The sequence below is a fragment of the Chanodichthys erythropterus genome, chromosome 21 (assembly GCF_024489055.1).
Source record: "Chanodichthys erythropterus isolate Z2021 chromosome 21, ASM2448905v1, whole genome shotgun sequence".
Taxonomy (NCBI): domain Eukaryota; kingdom Metazoa; phylum Chordata; class Actinopteri; order Cypriniformes; family Xenocyprididae; genus Chanodichthys; species Chanodichthys erythropterus.
The window spans coordinates 38,923,432-38,938,185 of NC_090241.1; the positions used below are offsets into that span (position 1 = coordinate 38,923,432).

Sequence of the window (14,754 nt, forward strand, 5' to 3'; positions counted from 1 at the left end):
CTGACTGGACAAGAGGAGGAGATGGGGATGGAGGAGGGTAAATGAGCTGATAACAGCTGATAATACTGAAGATGAGGATATGATTTTATATATATATATATATATATATATATATATATATATTATATATATATATATATATATATATATATATATATATATGCAAGCTTGACTAACGATACCTGCTTGATTTATGCTTGCTCTTTTGTTGTTCTGTGGAGATTGCGAATAGGATCGCAACTTGCTTAGGTCTCACCAAGTATATTTAACCCAGTTGATTTCATTATGTTTGACTACAAAACTTAGCTCATGCATTTAAGCTAAATTGTTGAAAATAATAATCTAGGTTTATCATCATTTACACACACAACACAACATTTGTTGAATCACTGAACTATATTTGATTTAGTCACCTCAAGAATCAATTCCTTTACAAAGGACAGCATTGTAAAAATTAATAAAGGAAAATAAAAGCGAATCCTGACATTAAAAGGCCCAGGCTAACCACATAAAACAAAACTCTGCCTGTGAGCAAAATAAAGCTTAAGTTACCTAAACCATTTCTGAACACAGGACACCAACTTTTAAAACATGCCTACAAAGATAAAGGCTCGGGCTGTCCAAAATTTAGTGTTTAGCATTTGAACGCTTCTTAAAGGCCAAGCCTCTGTTGCGTACAAAATCTCTAATGTTTTGAATGGATCTTGTCTCCAAGATAGGTTGTTCCTTTTCCTTGCACTTCAGGCACTGCTCATTGGTGACAGTGACAGAGTTTTCAATAAAAGGCCTCATGTGTTTCATCACGGCTTGTATCTCCTCCTCAGACCATGGTCTCTTTACACACCGCCTCGATGAAACACGGAAACCTGAACAATTAAAAAAAGATTAGAAGATTAAAAAAGATAGATACAGAAAAAGAGATACAGTGAGATGTACTTGCAGGTAGGGATGTTGGTGTTCAAAATTGCCAAACAAGCTGGAACTTGTGTAGACAAAATGTGTGTGATAATAAATTGACTTTAGATTTGCTAAAAATCAAGTTTTATTAGCATGACATTTCATTACACAAAATACATCTAGCTTCTTTGTATGCTTTATATGTCTAACCAAACATAATGTAAGTGTTGACTGCACATTAGCAATTGTGCCTAGAGATGGACATGGCACCACATTTAAATACCTTGAGTAACGGAGTCAGGGAGATGAGGTGAACTAGAGGATACACAGGCAGCGTTCCCCTGGTCATCTAAAAAAAATAAATAAATAAATATTGCACAGTATAAATGTATAGGCTTAAAGAGCCTGTCTGTCTACCAATCAAACACCATGGGCATGGAGGGGATACATGTAAAACTGCAGACAGCCAATTCTATTATAATAACTATACTCATGGCAAAGCTGTTGAACAGGATGAAGTCAGGAGAGCGTGAATATGTGCAACAATACCTTGAGTGATAATTTTACTAGGAAATGATGTAGATTTTACACAGGCCAAGTCATCCCTGTTGTTTTAAAATGATCATGCAAACTACTGAACACATCAAAATAATAGCCACAAAGCATATGCGTCACAATTAGGGATGGAACGATTACCGGTTTCACGATAAACCACGGTAAAAGGTACTGAAGGTTAGTAGTATCGTTTAAAATGTAATTATCATTAAAACCGTGTTTGATTATCACGATTTTGAAAACTTGCAGTAAATCCTATTCAGCCAGCATTAGTCCGATGCAGATGCAACACGCAACATTGTTTTGAAAGAGAAGAAATGGCAGAAGGCAGTGACAGCGTCAGGAGATTTCAGCCCTCTAAAAGGACCAAATCTGAGGTGTGGTCATATTTTGGCTTTTACAAAAGTCCTGAGGGAAACTTAATAGAGTATAATCACCCTGTCTGCAGAACATGCACGAAGAAAGTCGCTGCTATAGGGGCAAAACATTTCAAATCTGCAAACACAAGGCAAGTGGACTTTGACCTCAATACTAAAACTACATCTGGGAAATAGTAACGTGAATCTTCCACAAAGAAAAGCTTGCAGAAAGTGGCTTTGAGTCAAAGACGAACTAACAAGTTCAGACAAGACTAGGGTGACATTTAAAGGATAATAATGTGTATTCATTGTGCACTAATTACAGATTTTCTTTACCACATAAATAATTACTGGTACATATTGAATTGAGATTAATGTTTTAAATCTAACCTGCTTATAAATCCATTTTGTACAGTGTACAAAATTGTCCAGACAAGATGATCACAACAAGTTATAGTAATAATTATAGTAGTATTAATAGTAACGTCTGATATCATTTTCAATACAATCAAAAACAGAGACACAAGTGGGATTAATGAAATGAGAGAGCGTGTCCGTTGTGATACGTGGATGTGCGCTGTTATAATGCATTATTGCCAAGGAAGGAAATGCCACTGAATAGAATCTTGCTTAAAAACAAAAAAAGAAAAGTGCATAGAGCCAGGGCCGCGTTATCCTAATGGGCAACATGGGCTGCAGCCCAGGGCCCCGAACACTTGGGGGGCCCGCGAGACAATCCTCTTTTGCGTTTTAAAACGCATCGTTGTCACACCCGAATCAAGAGTCACAGGCGCAGCGGACACGCACGCAGGAATACCGCAAGAATACAACCAGGACAGTGTGCGTAGCGTCTGGGTATGCACGTGCATATGGGCCTGGGTGGATTGGTGGCCCGCTATTACAGGCTTAACACCAAGGTATACTTCGGGCGTTCGCATCGCGTAATTTTCGTCATCAGGAGGGTTCGCAGGCGTCCGCGCTCCCCGTCCGCGTGCAGAACAATTTTTGTGATGGCACGGACCGTGTGTACTGTACAACAGCCCATGCGAAAGTGAATTGAGTGCTTGAAAACAAAAGTCCACTAGATAGTGCGCAGTGCACACGCCGAACGCATCTTTCCGCAGCCAAATACTTTTTGCACAAGCGTCTGTGCACGAGACCGAAGCCGTGTGCATGTTCATAAAAATGAAGCATAATAGAAATAATGTTGTCATTAACTTGCTAAAGCTTATCTATGTTGTTACTACTAAAATCATTAAGGAGCTGAATAAATGGACAAAGAAAGGGTCCATACAATGTCTTAATGATGATCTATTGCATTTGACCGTCATTTTTAAGGTGGGTTTCTGAAACTTATGCATGCGGTAATGTTAGTACAGAATTTTGAACGAGTCATATTGGTTTTATGAAAAAAAACGGCCACATATGCACATTTTAAGATACTGCACAAGTGAATAAATGTAACTCGTACACTCGTTGGGGTGGATACATTTTTTTAACGAAATAAAATGCACATAACACGTGATGGAAACATTTAGAGAAGAAACTAATAGTACATTTATTAGGTATAAAACGTGCATTAAAAAAAAAAGTCTGACAGAATAATTAACTAGAATAATCTTCAGACACATCACATCTGAAATGATGATATGACCAGTCTGAAATTCCAAAGCCAGAGTCGAATCGGTCGAATTTAAACTTGGACTTGTTAAAAAGCCTTTTTTAAATTTAAATTTTATTTTTTACATTTTTAGATCAGCAAGGCAAAGTCTAATGATGCAGGAGCGCATATGAGCCTATTGTTGTTGTCAATCCATCCTAGAAATGTTTTTACCATTTTTGTCTGCATGTTTTAAATTGATATCTTATTCATATTAAAATCTTCATCCGCATAAGACGCGCGATTATGGATGTCGAGGGGGAGGGGGGCCTTTGCGTTCGTTAGCCCAGGGCCCCGCGAAGGCTTAACGCGGCACTGCATAGAGCTGCTTGATTTATTTGTTGTTTGTTGATTTTGAAATATAAAACTTGTTGAAATCTTTTCAGTGTGTGCCTCTGTTCTTTTTGAACATTTTCATCTCATTTTAACAAAACCATGATATTGATAATCGTGATATGAAATTTTCATACCGTTCCATCCCTAGTCACATTGAAGAGAGATGATAAAAAGTTAAGCTTCTAACAAAGTTTCTTACTATCGTACTACTGGAAAATTCCTGACTAAAACATTTTAATATACTGTAATGAACCCACAGATCCCAGCTCATTGCATGAGATATGTTGGACAAACTTTGGGTCCATTATTGAGATTATACCTTCAGCTGCAGTCTCGGAGAGGTGAGGCGATCCTAAAGTCACAGAAGCCAACATTTCTTCATTGTCTAAAAACAAAACAACAACAACAACAAAAAACAATGCAATAAAAAAGTTCATACATGTTTGAAATAACAGTAGGCTGTTATCTAAATGTATAAAAAAAGCCTATTTTAAAGATTTCACCAATACAATTGCAAAATCCACAACACAGAATACAACAATTTCAGTAGCCAATTTCAACAGTACCTTGCAATGTGGAAACATTAGGGAGTTGCTGTGATCCGGTATCAATATCGTCTGTGTCATCTATTAAATGACATTGCAAAAATGTTATCACATTTGTTATTACACCAACCATATACACATACACCAAGTAGATTTAACAACATGTAAATGATGCATACCACCAATTTCATCCAGAGATTTTCCCTGAATATCCTTCACACTTCCCTTCTCCATAGCCATAAGCAGCTTTGAGATCTTAGCCAGCTGAATTGTTGATTGGGGCAGTCGATAGTACTCCCTATGCACCCTAATGTCATGGCCGAGAAAATCGGCTAGCTGGTCCAGTTCATTATCTTTCAAGTTCATGACTTGGCTTATTGTGGCGATCTGTTTGCGAAGGTTAGTTGATCTGAGGTTTTGAGGATCTTCGGCTCCACAAGCATCTGCAAATTGACCAAACTGCCCTCTGTAGTGACCATCACTACAAGGAATAGCGAAGAGGTAATTGTTGTTTTCAGTTACTCCACACTCTTTCCTCTTACTAATGAGGAGTGACAGGTTAGCAGTCATATCAGGAGTCAGGATCACAGCAACCTTTCGTCCTTTTTTCCCCTTCAGTTCCACTCTGGCGAATTGTTTGCAAAGTCTCTTCTCAACTTCTGTAAGCCCAGTGCTTATGTCATCGTTTAGTTGGGACATGTCACGATCTTCAAAATTTTTTACAGTCATCCGTGCCACTTCACCTTCCCTCCTCCTATTAAACAAAATGACTTGGCAGAGGGTCACCTTTGCTAGTGCTGCATAAGTGCCTGCTGTTGGGTTATCGGCTAGTTTCTCCTTAGTCAATTCCACTTGCTGACCAAGATATAACTGTAGCTTCTGAACGTCTTTGGCCAGTGGAAGCCTGGTGCTCTTGTTGTATTTTGCCTCACTCAGGTTTGATAAGGCAGAATGGGAAACTAATTCAGACCACTTTGTTTCATGAAGTGTATGAAACCTCCTGATGGAATCGATCACCTCTTGGTCCTCTTCCATGAGAGCACGACACATGATGAGGTCACTTATCTTTCTGAGAGAATGCCCAATTTTCAGGGCCAAACTTGGGGCTTTGAACGTGTTGTTTTCATTATCAAAACCCGAAACTCTCTTGACAGCACTAGTAAGAATAAAGAAGTTGCCTGGTTTTATTGCCTCTTCCATGTTATGGATTCTTGTTGTGTGGCGCAAAGTCACAAGTAATCTCCCAAGTTCCCTTACTTTCTGTCTTATATACTCATGCTTAGATCTGTCACTCCCATGCTTATTAAAGAGGGACTGGGCAAACTGCATGAGATAATGGTCATTTCTTATTGCAGTGGACACGTCATCCTTGTGCATTTTGCCCAGCACTGACCAAAGTTCACTTGAAATTGGCTGGGACATTGTGGATTGAGCAGATGCTATACCAAAGACTCTGTCTCTCAACTCAGGTCCCTCTTCAACATTATTCTCTGGTCTTAGAGCACATCTTTTCATATGTCGAGAAAGTTCTTTTCTGGATAACATACCCTTACAGTACAAGCAGTAATCATACGTCTCAGGGATGCTGCTCTGTTTGGAACTCCTTTTCACTTTAAGACAGCCTGATCCTGTGGTTTTAACAACTGAGTTGTGCTTGAAGTTGCCAAGGTTTTCGGAATTTCTCAAGAAGAACCTTTCTGTCCTTTGATGATTTGGGGAACTGGAGTGCCTGAGCAATTTCAGCATTTTCATTTACATGCCTCTCGAGATGACGTGCAAATTTTGTTTGAGGTTTTCCACATACAAAACAATAATTGACTTGGCTTTTAAGGAATTTTGCTGATTTGGTTGGGGATTTACTTTGGCCAAGAATATCCACAGTACCCTTTTCGTTACTCGCAACTTTTGTTTTCTGCTGGTATGACTCTGAGCTTTCTGGTTCTGGGTCACTTTGGAGATCACCAGTAGTTTCTAGATCCATCAGGATATTCTTACTGTTGTCATGTATATCTATGGTCTGTTCTTGTTCAGCAACAGTAATGCCTAAATCAGGCATATTAGTGGTATGGGACTTTTGGGTGGTGTAGGCAACTCAATACTCAACTCTGTCCCTGAGCTTTCTGGATCTGATACAGACTCTGGGATGTACTCGTCATCAGATGAGACATCATCCTGTAAAGTACATCAAATTAATTAATTACATTAATTAAATACAGCATACTTTAAATAACAGAAATACACATGGGAAGGATGGATGTCAAAAACAAACTGCTAAGAGCCATCATATTGATATTAAGCATATAATACTTCAATGTACACTTACATCTGATATATCCCAGTCTTCTGAGGATTTCTGGAGGCAGATTTTATGCCACACACCACAGCATTCTTCAGACAAAATTAAGCAAACCACAGTGTTAGGCAACAATTGATCAGTTTCCCATGCTGACCAATTACATACTAATCTTCTTATTAAATGCAAACAGCTTCACACTTATGAAATATACAAAAACAAGAAATGCAACGGTTCAGTACAAATGCACAGTTTGAGTGATGGCTAACATTTTCCATTTAGACAAATGTACATAGCATTCAACCAATGAGGTAAAATTCACTGGAGTGGCAGAGCATTTACATTACTCATTCAAAGTCAAAGTTAAAAAAGTATGTAGTGATCCCACACATTAAATTCACTAACGCCAATAAACATAAGCATAAAGTTAACTGAAAACAAAAGCATAGTGAGTTTAGAATGAAAAGCAGATTTTTTTTTAAAAATGACTGCTGTAAATTGATGGGATTTCCAGATACAAACAGATTTAAAATTACAAATATGATATGGCATCATCCTAACAATCAAGAGGTTTGAGATTCTGATTATAAAACATTGTTATTGTAAAAACAGACATTTTTTTTTATTTATTTTTTTATGTGTAATAGGCAAGGTGTGAGGACATATAGGCTATGTTTCAGAATGCATCCTTGACCCAAAGACTTCTGGCAGAATGATCTAATGTGGAATAGAAATGTTGAAATGTTTGTCCTACATAAATTAAATTATCATCACAATTAGCCAAACTAAATTCGAAGTCAACTCGAAAAGCCTACTCGATCTATTATCAACTCGTCTAAAGATAGGCCCAGTGACTTACTGGAAGGCATAAAGTTAGAGGAAAAAAAAAAAAAAAAACACTTGAGAATGCTTATTGGACAGATACTTTAAGAACATAGACATTCTAAGAAATTTCCAAGTTTGATGCAATGTTTGCTCGAAGGGTTTAACATCATCTTCGAAGTTTGTGAGCATCTGCGCAATTACAGAGTGACTTCAGCAATGACCTGAGCGCACCACGGACTTGAGGGTATTTTGTATTTGTTGATTCTCACTTAGACATAATGAAACGTTTGTACATTATGCTTTTCAGCCAAGCTAATCTTTAGAAATGCTGACGAAGCAGCACAAACATTGCCCTATGTTCCAGTAGCGGTTCAAACCAAGAATATGATAACGTCACAAATGAGTTTGTTGAATTGTTGTACAGACGAATTTTAAACAGTGGTGTTTCGCTCATTGTGCAATTGGGTTAACACTGCAAATGAATAAAGTCCATGAAAGACTCTTTTAACCAAGCTGCAGCGAACAGATCGAAAGAGTGAAACATTTGCAATTTAAGGTTGTAGCCTAACTTAGGGCTAAGTCTAATCAACAAAGAGCAATAGGACAATATAGATAGTCTAAAAATATAAATGCTAATAGCAAATGAATTAAGGACTTGTTCAACATCCAAAGGCGAATGTCTCCAGGGATAGGGAAACCCTGCGTGATAGATTTGTGATGCGGCTTCTCCAACTCACTGACCCCCCCAAAATAAAAATGATCACTTCACATCAATGGCCTTTTTTGATTCCAAAAATGCTTAGCAATTTTGCAAAAAGACGATTAGTTTGCAGTATGCTCTCTGTTCTCTGCCATAGGCCTCAGCTTGCAAACTCACTTCTGTGGTATGTCATAGTATCTGCCACTACAGTGTTTTCCACCGCAATGGTTTGAACTGAAAACATTCAAGCAACATGTTTTTATGCTTTATAGGTGTGAGCCTGGAACTGACCCATGGCATGAAATTAAACTACTTATGGTATACTGAGAAATGCATTAATTAAAATAAGATGAATAACACACTTACGTTTGCATCTTACACCGTGCCATCTGATAGATGTCAAAGGTGAATGGCATATCCAGCATTTGTCAATTCTCACCGATTCAAAAACCAGCTTATGGATTGTACACTGTAGAAAAAAACAAACAAAACAAAAAAACATTTAAAACATGAAATAAAAAACACATTTACATACACAAATTATATCATGAATTAAAAAAAACAACAAAAAAACAACATTTGGCTATTTTATTTTCACACAACCATTTCTACAAATCCTTCAGAAGAGATGAAAAGGGGGAAAAGTTACTAGAGAGATATAATAGCAAAGCATATCTATTCAATTCCTGTGACTTATGTTAAGCTTGGCTAACTGTTGGCTAACTGTTGGGGCATCACTCATCACACACAAGAGAGAGATATGCTTCTACTTGGAACTCTTATGATGATGGCAAAGCAGACAATTCCTCTAAATAATGAAGAAAACCTTCATCTGGCATTTAAAAAACAACACATCTAGTTTCTGAACCTGTGTCCAAAGCCAAATTTAGATTTACCCTGCTTAACTTCGATTATCTGTAACAGGGATCTCTAACAAACAAAGGCTTTGCTTAACACTAAAAGTTACATTCCAGGCCCAGGGTAAATCAACCTATAGCCCTGTTGTTTGAAGACAGCGAGTGCTGTAGGTAGAAGAATGAGACAATTTTCTACAATACAGACCACTAGTGAAACAGCGGGTAACTAGCTGATAGGGGAAAGGAATTATTCTCTTCTTCCTAGCCACAGCACTACATAACCTCTAACTGCAAGGAAATAGGTTGATTACCCTAGTCTATTTAAGTAAATAAAAGTAAAAACAATTCTAAGAAACTAAAGTAATTTTGTGAAAAAAAAAAAAAAGTAAAGATCTGTGCACGTGTGTGAGTGACACAGACAGACTCAAGGTATGCAAGGACACTGTCCCTCGGACCTGTAATGACACCCATGCTCAAACCCTGAGTCTTCCACTGTTGAAGTCCCAGTGTGTGGCACACTCAGAAAAACACCAGTGTTGGGGGACACCGTGGTTAGAAAAGACCATCCATACTGAATAGAGCACATTTCCACCACAGCTGCAAGACGTTTACTAAAACACTGGAAATTGTGTTCCATGGAACATCACAGTACTTCTAACATTGGTCAATTTCAAAACTAAGGTAAATTCAAACTCACCTCACAAGCAGAGTCGTTTGGTGTGGCTCCAGATGATTGACACGCTGATCTCAATTCGGTCTCTGTACAAGGGAACACAGGGAGATTCAGTGCTTGGATTTCCTCAAGTCATATAACCACATATAGGCATAACATACTCAACTCACATCCCTGACAGACAAAAATTCTACTCAAAATATCCATCAAGACACAAAATAATCATCTATAAATGGCCTGATATTGCCACGTTTTTCATGCTGCAAACCCTCAGGGATGCCATGCATTGCCAGAAGTTTACTCAAAACTTTAACTGACCACTGGTAAGGTCTGTTGAGAACACAGGGGGTGACGCCTCCTGCTGCTGGACACCAACTTCTTCTGCGAAAGAGGGGATTGGAGAAGTGCCACATTGACCTCTGACACAATGCACCTAAAAAAAAAAAAAGAACAGCAATATACAAAGATGAACAGGCATCAGCTGATATAGTGTTCATTTCACCTAAGACGGACACCCTCATTCATACATGCCATGATAAACAGCTGAATTCAAACTAACCTCATGCTCAGGGCTGTCTGGTGCGGGACTGGATGACTGACACTCTGCTCTCGACTCAGTGTCTGTTGAAGAGAACACAGGGCATGAAGGCACAATGCTTTGCAAGACCCCAGTATTTACCAGGCATTGCTTATTCAAGCAGGGACTCACCTCTGAATAAGTCTGTAGAGGAAACATTGGGTTCCACGTCATGGGCGTGGTCACCAAGCTCTGCAACGGAGTGTTGGCCAGAGGGGATGCTTGCACTATTTTGCTGTTTATAAAAAGTTGAACAGATACAGTAAACATCATGCATCTGTGGTGGAAATGTGCTCTATTCAGTATGGATGGTCTTTTCTAACCACGGTGTCCCCCCAACACTGGTGTTTTTCTGAGTGTGCCACACACTGGGACTTCAACAGTGGAAGACTCAGGGTTTGAGCATGGGTGTCATTACAGGTCCGAGGGACAGTGTCCTTGCATACCTTGAGTCTGTCTGTGTCACTCACACACGTGCACAGATGTTCAATTTGTACTTTTTTACCTGTACTTTAAACTAAATTAATTTTCTTACAACTGTTTTTACATTTCTTGCTTTACTTAAATAGATAGTCCAGGGTTAATAAACCCTTCCCTTGCTGTTAGGGGTGGCAGTGCTGTGGCTAGGAAGAAGAATAATAATAATTGGTACAGCATTGGCTGAAGTTGTAGGCTAAAGCTATCTGAATGGGACAGGGAAACGACACTAAAATGGAGTTTCCCCTCCCTATCAGATTGTGTTACCTGCTGTTTTGCTTTTAGTCTGTGTTGGAAAAAATGTTCTTGTTCTTCCCATTGACAGCATTCGGTAACCTCAAAACAACAGGTCTATAGGTTGATTTACCCTGACATTTAGCTTTTAGTGTTACGTGAAGCCTTTGATCGGTAGAGATTCCCGTTGGCATTTTCATTTTTATAGCAATGGTGTGCTTCAAACATCATGTAGTTCCTCCGGACCTGTAGAGAAGTTTTGTTCCAGTAAAATGACAGCAGGGGTAGAAAGGAATGATTTTTTTTTCTCCACATTGGAATTTGAATTAGCTCAATGCAAAAGTTAAGTCAGTCTTTATCATCAATTCAAAAAGGAGCTATGTGAATTATTATTTTGACAGCATTAGAAAATTAAATTTGCAGTGGTTTATGGTATAAGCTCCTTTACTTGGACAATAGCATATCTATACAGTTTTTTACTGTTTACCTTTTTTATTATTTTAATGAAATGTTTTCTGGTCATTATTTACCCCATAGTTAGAATAGTATGTTTTTGTGTGTGTGTGTTGGTATTTAAATAATTTAAATTTTTCTTTTGTCATCCTACATAGTTGCAAAAAATTTAGAACATGGTGGCTTTAAACTCTTAGTACAACTTTACAATAAACATATAGGTAATATCCAAGTTCTCTTCTGCAAACCGATAGGTGAAGGAAACTCCATTTTAGTGTCGTTTCCCTGTCCCATTCAGATAGCTTTAGCCTACAACTTCGGCCAATGCTGTAACAATTATTATTCTTCTTCCTAGCCACAGCACTGCCACCCCTAACAGCAAGGGAAGGGTTTATTAACCCTGGACTATCTATTTAAGTAAAGCAAGAAATGTAAAAACAATTGTAAGAAAATTAATTAATTTAGTTTAAAGTACAGGTAAAAAAGTACAAATTGAACATCTGTGCACGTGTGTGAGTGACACAGACAGACTCAAGGTATGCAAGGACACTGTCCCTCGGACCTGTAATGACACCCATGCTCAAACCCTGAGTCTTCCACTGTTGAAGTCCCAGTGTGTGGCACACTCAGAAAAACACCAGTGTTGGGGGGACACCGTGGTTAGAAAAGACCATCCATACTGAATAGAGCACATTTCCACCACAGCTGCAAGACGTTTACTAAAACACTGGAAATTGTGTTCCATGGAACATCACAGTACTTCTAACATTGGTCAATTTCAAAACTAAGGTAAATTCAAACTCACCTCACAAGCAGAGTCGTTTGGTGTGGCTCCAGATGATTGACACGCTGATCTCAATTCGGTCTCTGTACAAGGGAACACAGGGAGATTCAGTGCTTGGATTTCCTCAAGTCATATAACCACATATAGGCATAACATACTCAACTCACATCCCTGACAGACAAAAATTCTACTCAAAATATCCATCAAGACACAAAATAATCATCTATAAATGGCCTGATATTGCCACGTTTTTCATGCTGCAAACCCTCAGGGATGCCATGCATTGCCAGAAGTTTACTCAAAACTTTAACTGACCACTGGTAAGGTCTGTTGAGAACACAGGGGGTGACGCCTCCTGCTGCTGGACACCAACTTCTTCTGCGAAAGAGGGGATTGGAGAAGTGCCACATTGACCTCTGACACAATGCACCTAAAAAAAAAAAAAAAAGAACAGCAATATACAAAGATGAACAGGCATCAGCTGATATAGTGTTCATTTCACCTAAGACGGACACCCTCATTCATACATGCCATGATAAACAGCTGAATTCAAACTAACCTCATGCTCAGGGCTGTCTGGTGCGGGACTGGATGACTGACACTCTGCTCTCGACTCAGTGTCTGTTGAAGAGAACACAGAGCATGAAGGCACAATGCTTTGCAAGACCCCAGTATTTACCAGGCATTGCTTATTCAAGCAGGGACTCACCTCTGAATAAGTCTGTAGAGGAAACATTGGGTTCCACGTCATGGGCGTGGTCACCAAGCTCTGCAACGGAGTGTTGGCCAGAGGGGATGCTTGCACCACTGAGCTGTGTCTAAACAAGTTAAACAGAAAAATGCACATGTGAACTTGGACATCACCTGCACAATTGTGTTATTGTACAGTTGAACTGACTAAAGTGCCATTGTTGTAAAACAGACAGCCGTATTCAACCTCACCTCACAAGCAGAACTGCCTGATGTTATATTGCAGGACTGGACTTCTGGTCTCTCTCTGGTCCCTGTATAACACAGAAAAGAATATGAGGAAGGCCAGGGAGGGTGGGGTTGTGCATCACTCTAGAAGCCACCACTGACTTCTGTTTTTTGGTTATAATTGTTGGCACTAACAAGCGATAGGTATTGTGTATTCTCTGTGGCATCATGAAACTGACACAGCTTAACACACAGAAGCTTTTAAGACAGAGATGATTTCATTGTTATCAAGATGTCTAGAAGCATAGGCTTTAAACTGTGACACTAATTCATAGGAAAAAAATCAAAATGACTCACCTCTTTACGCCAGGGCCATTCTTTCCCACCATAGTCATAAGTGATTTCAGTTCCTGCCGTAATTTCCTTCAGTGCAAAAAGGCAGAGATGTGGCTTCCCTTCTGCTTCGATCAACTTCATTCTGCAATTCGGTGCCTTGTGCTCATCGTTTACCAGTCGCCCAAATGACCCATCTTCAAGTGCTCCATCAATACTGCAAATTTACAAACATCATGCACTAAACAGATTGTACATTCATTTGTAAGCAACTACACTAATGCCAACATCCAATGCAAGTAAATTTGTTCGATGCATAGTTGATAAGTTTAAGAACATGAGTTTTACTTCAGAAATCCTGACTTTTCACTATAGAAATCTAAACATATTAGTCATTCTGAACCTACCACCATGTCTTCCGCTTCCATATGAAGTCAAACATGAAGATCGAACATGCATTGTGGTACAGTTTACGTCTATGTTCAGCTTCAGCTGCATCAATCAGCTCCCCTCTGTACTCCACCACGAAGTCTCCTTGATTGAAAACAGCTAAAGTGAAGATACCACGACCTGCGGACACAACATTATTAGACACAGGGGTAGCAGACTATCCACTATTCTACATGTAGAATAATGAATACATGTCCAAGTGTAGAATACAGCAACAGACAGGCCCACTTTTAACTAAAATATTATTAAAATACTATTAACAACTTTAATTTATATTGATATTTGTACAATTAATAGTCAGACTGAAAACCACTGGTCATAATATCAATTCAAGAACCAGTGCAGTGTAACCCATCAGTCTAGCCTGCAGTGTGTCAAAGTCACTCACCTTTAACTGGATTAATATATTTGATTTCTAACATTGAATTCTTGTCTCTTCCTTCAAGGATGTGATTAATGGCATCCTGAAGGGGAGTAGTTCTCCGTGGCATGACACAATTTGCTAAGGAAATTAAGAACAAACATGTAAACAGTATATCAATATATTTTAAGTTCTGTGAGGGGACATACACAGACAGATGAACACAAGGGTCTAATTTCAATACCCTAAAACATTAGCTTCCGGTTTCACAGACAAGTCTTAAGATAGTCTCAGATTAAAATGCATGTTTGAGCTGTTTTAACTGAAAGTAACTTGCACTGACATATCTTAAAATATATCAATATAAAATATATCAGTGTCATTGTTTTGTCTCAAGATGCCCTGTCTGTGAAACCAGGCTTTAGATCTCTTAGAAATGTAATGTGCAATTTAAAAAAGTAAAACTT

General features: G+C 38.7%; 2 protein-coding genes across 3 annotated transcripts; both read right to left on the reverse strand.

Moving 5' to 3' along the window:
* Positions 1–424: 424 nt before the first annotated feature.
* On the reverse strand, positions 425–5,617 carry LOC137011610 (uncharacterized). Of its 2 annotated transcripts, XM_067374611.1 has the most exons (4): positions 4,374–5,617; positions 4,127–4,192; positions 1,181–1,246; positions 425–866 (listed from the first exon to the last, which is right to left on the reverse strand). In XM_067374611.1, exons 1-4 carry the CDS (start codon positions 4,483–4,485, stop codon positions 628–630), a joined length of 483 nt encoding a protein of 160 aa, XP_067230712.1. In that variant the 5' UTR covers positions 4,486–5,617; the 3' UTR covers positions 425–627. The 2 variants fall into 2 exon arrangements, 1 of the variants encoding a protein (XP_067230712.1); XR_010893503.1 differs by lacking the exons at positions 425–866; positions 1,181–1,246 and having other exon boundaries at positions 4,099–4,192.
* A 7,573-nt stretch (positions 5,618–13,190) lies between these two features.
* Positions 13,191–14,483, reverse strand: LOC137010577 (N-lysine methyltransferase KMT5A-like). Its single transcript, XM_067372647.1, has 4 exons — positions 14,315–14,483; positions 13,884–14,046; positions 13,501–13,693; positions 13,191–13,229 (listed from the first exon to the last, which is right to left on the reverse strand). Exons 1-4 carry the CDS (start codon positions 14,415–14,417, stop codon positions 13,191–13,193), a joined length of 498 nt encoding a protein of 165 aa, XP_067228748.1. The 5' UTR covers positions 14,418–14,483.
* Between the last annotated feature and the right edge of the window lie 271 nt (positions 14,484–14,754).

Bases quoted from the DNA above. Each gene is read 5' to 3' on its own strand.
- LOC137010577 (XM_067372647.1), bottom strand. From the start codon at position 14,417: ATGCCACGGAGAACTACTCCCCTTCAGGATGCCATTAATCACATCCTT. The intron at 14,047-14,314 runs GTGAGTGACTTT...TTGTGTCCGCAG, and splicing joins ATATATTAATCCAGTTAAAG to GTCGTGGTATCTTCACTTTA. The intron at 13,694-13,883 runs GTAGGTTCAGAA...GTAAATTTGCAG, and splicing joins TGGAAGCGGAAGACATGGTG to TATTGATGGAGCACTTGAAG.
- LOC137011610 (XM_067374611.1), bottom strand. From the start codon at position 4,485: ATGGTTGGTGTAATAACAAATGTGATAACATTTTTGCAATGTCATTTA. The intron at 4,193-4,373 runs GTACTGTTGAAA...TTTTGTTTTTAG, and splicing joins TAATGTTTCCACATTGCAAG to ACAATGAAGAAATGTTGGCT. The intron at 867-1,180 runs GTATTTAAATGT...TTAATTGTTCAG, and splicing joins CCCTGACTCCGTTACTCAAG to GTTTCCGTGTTTCATCGAGG.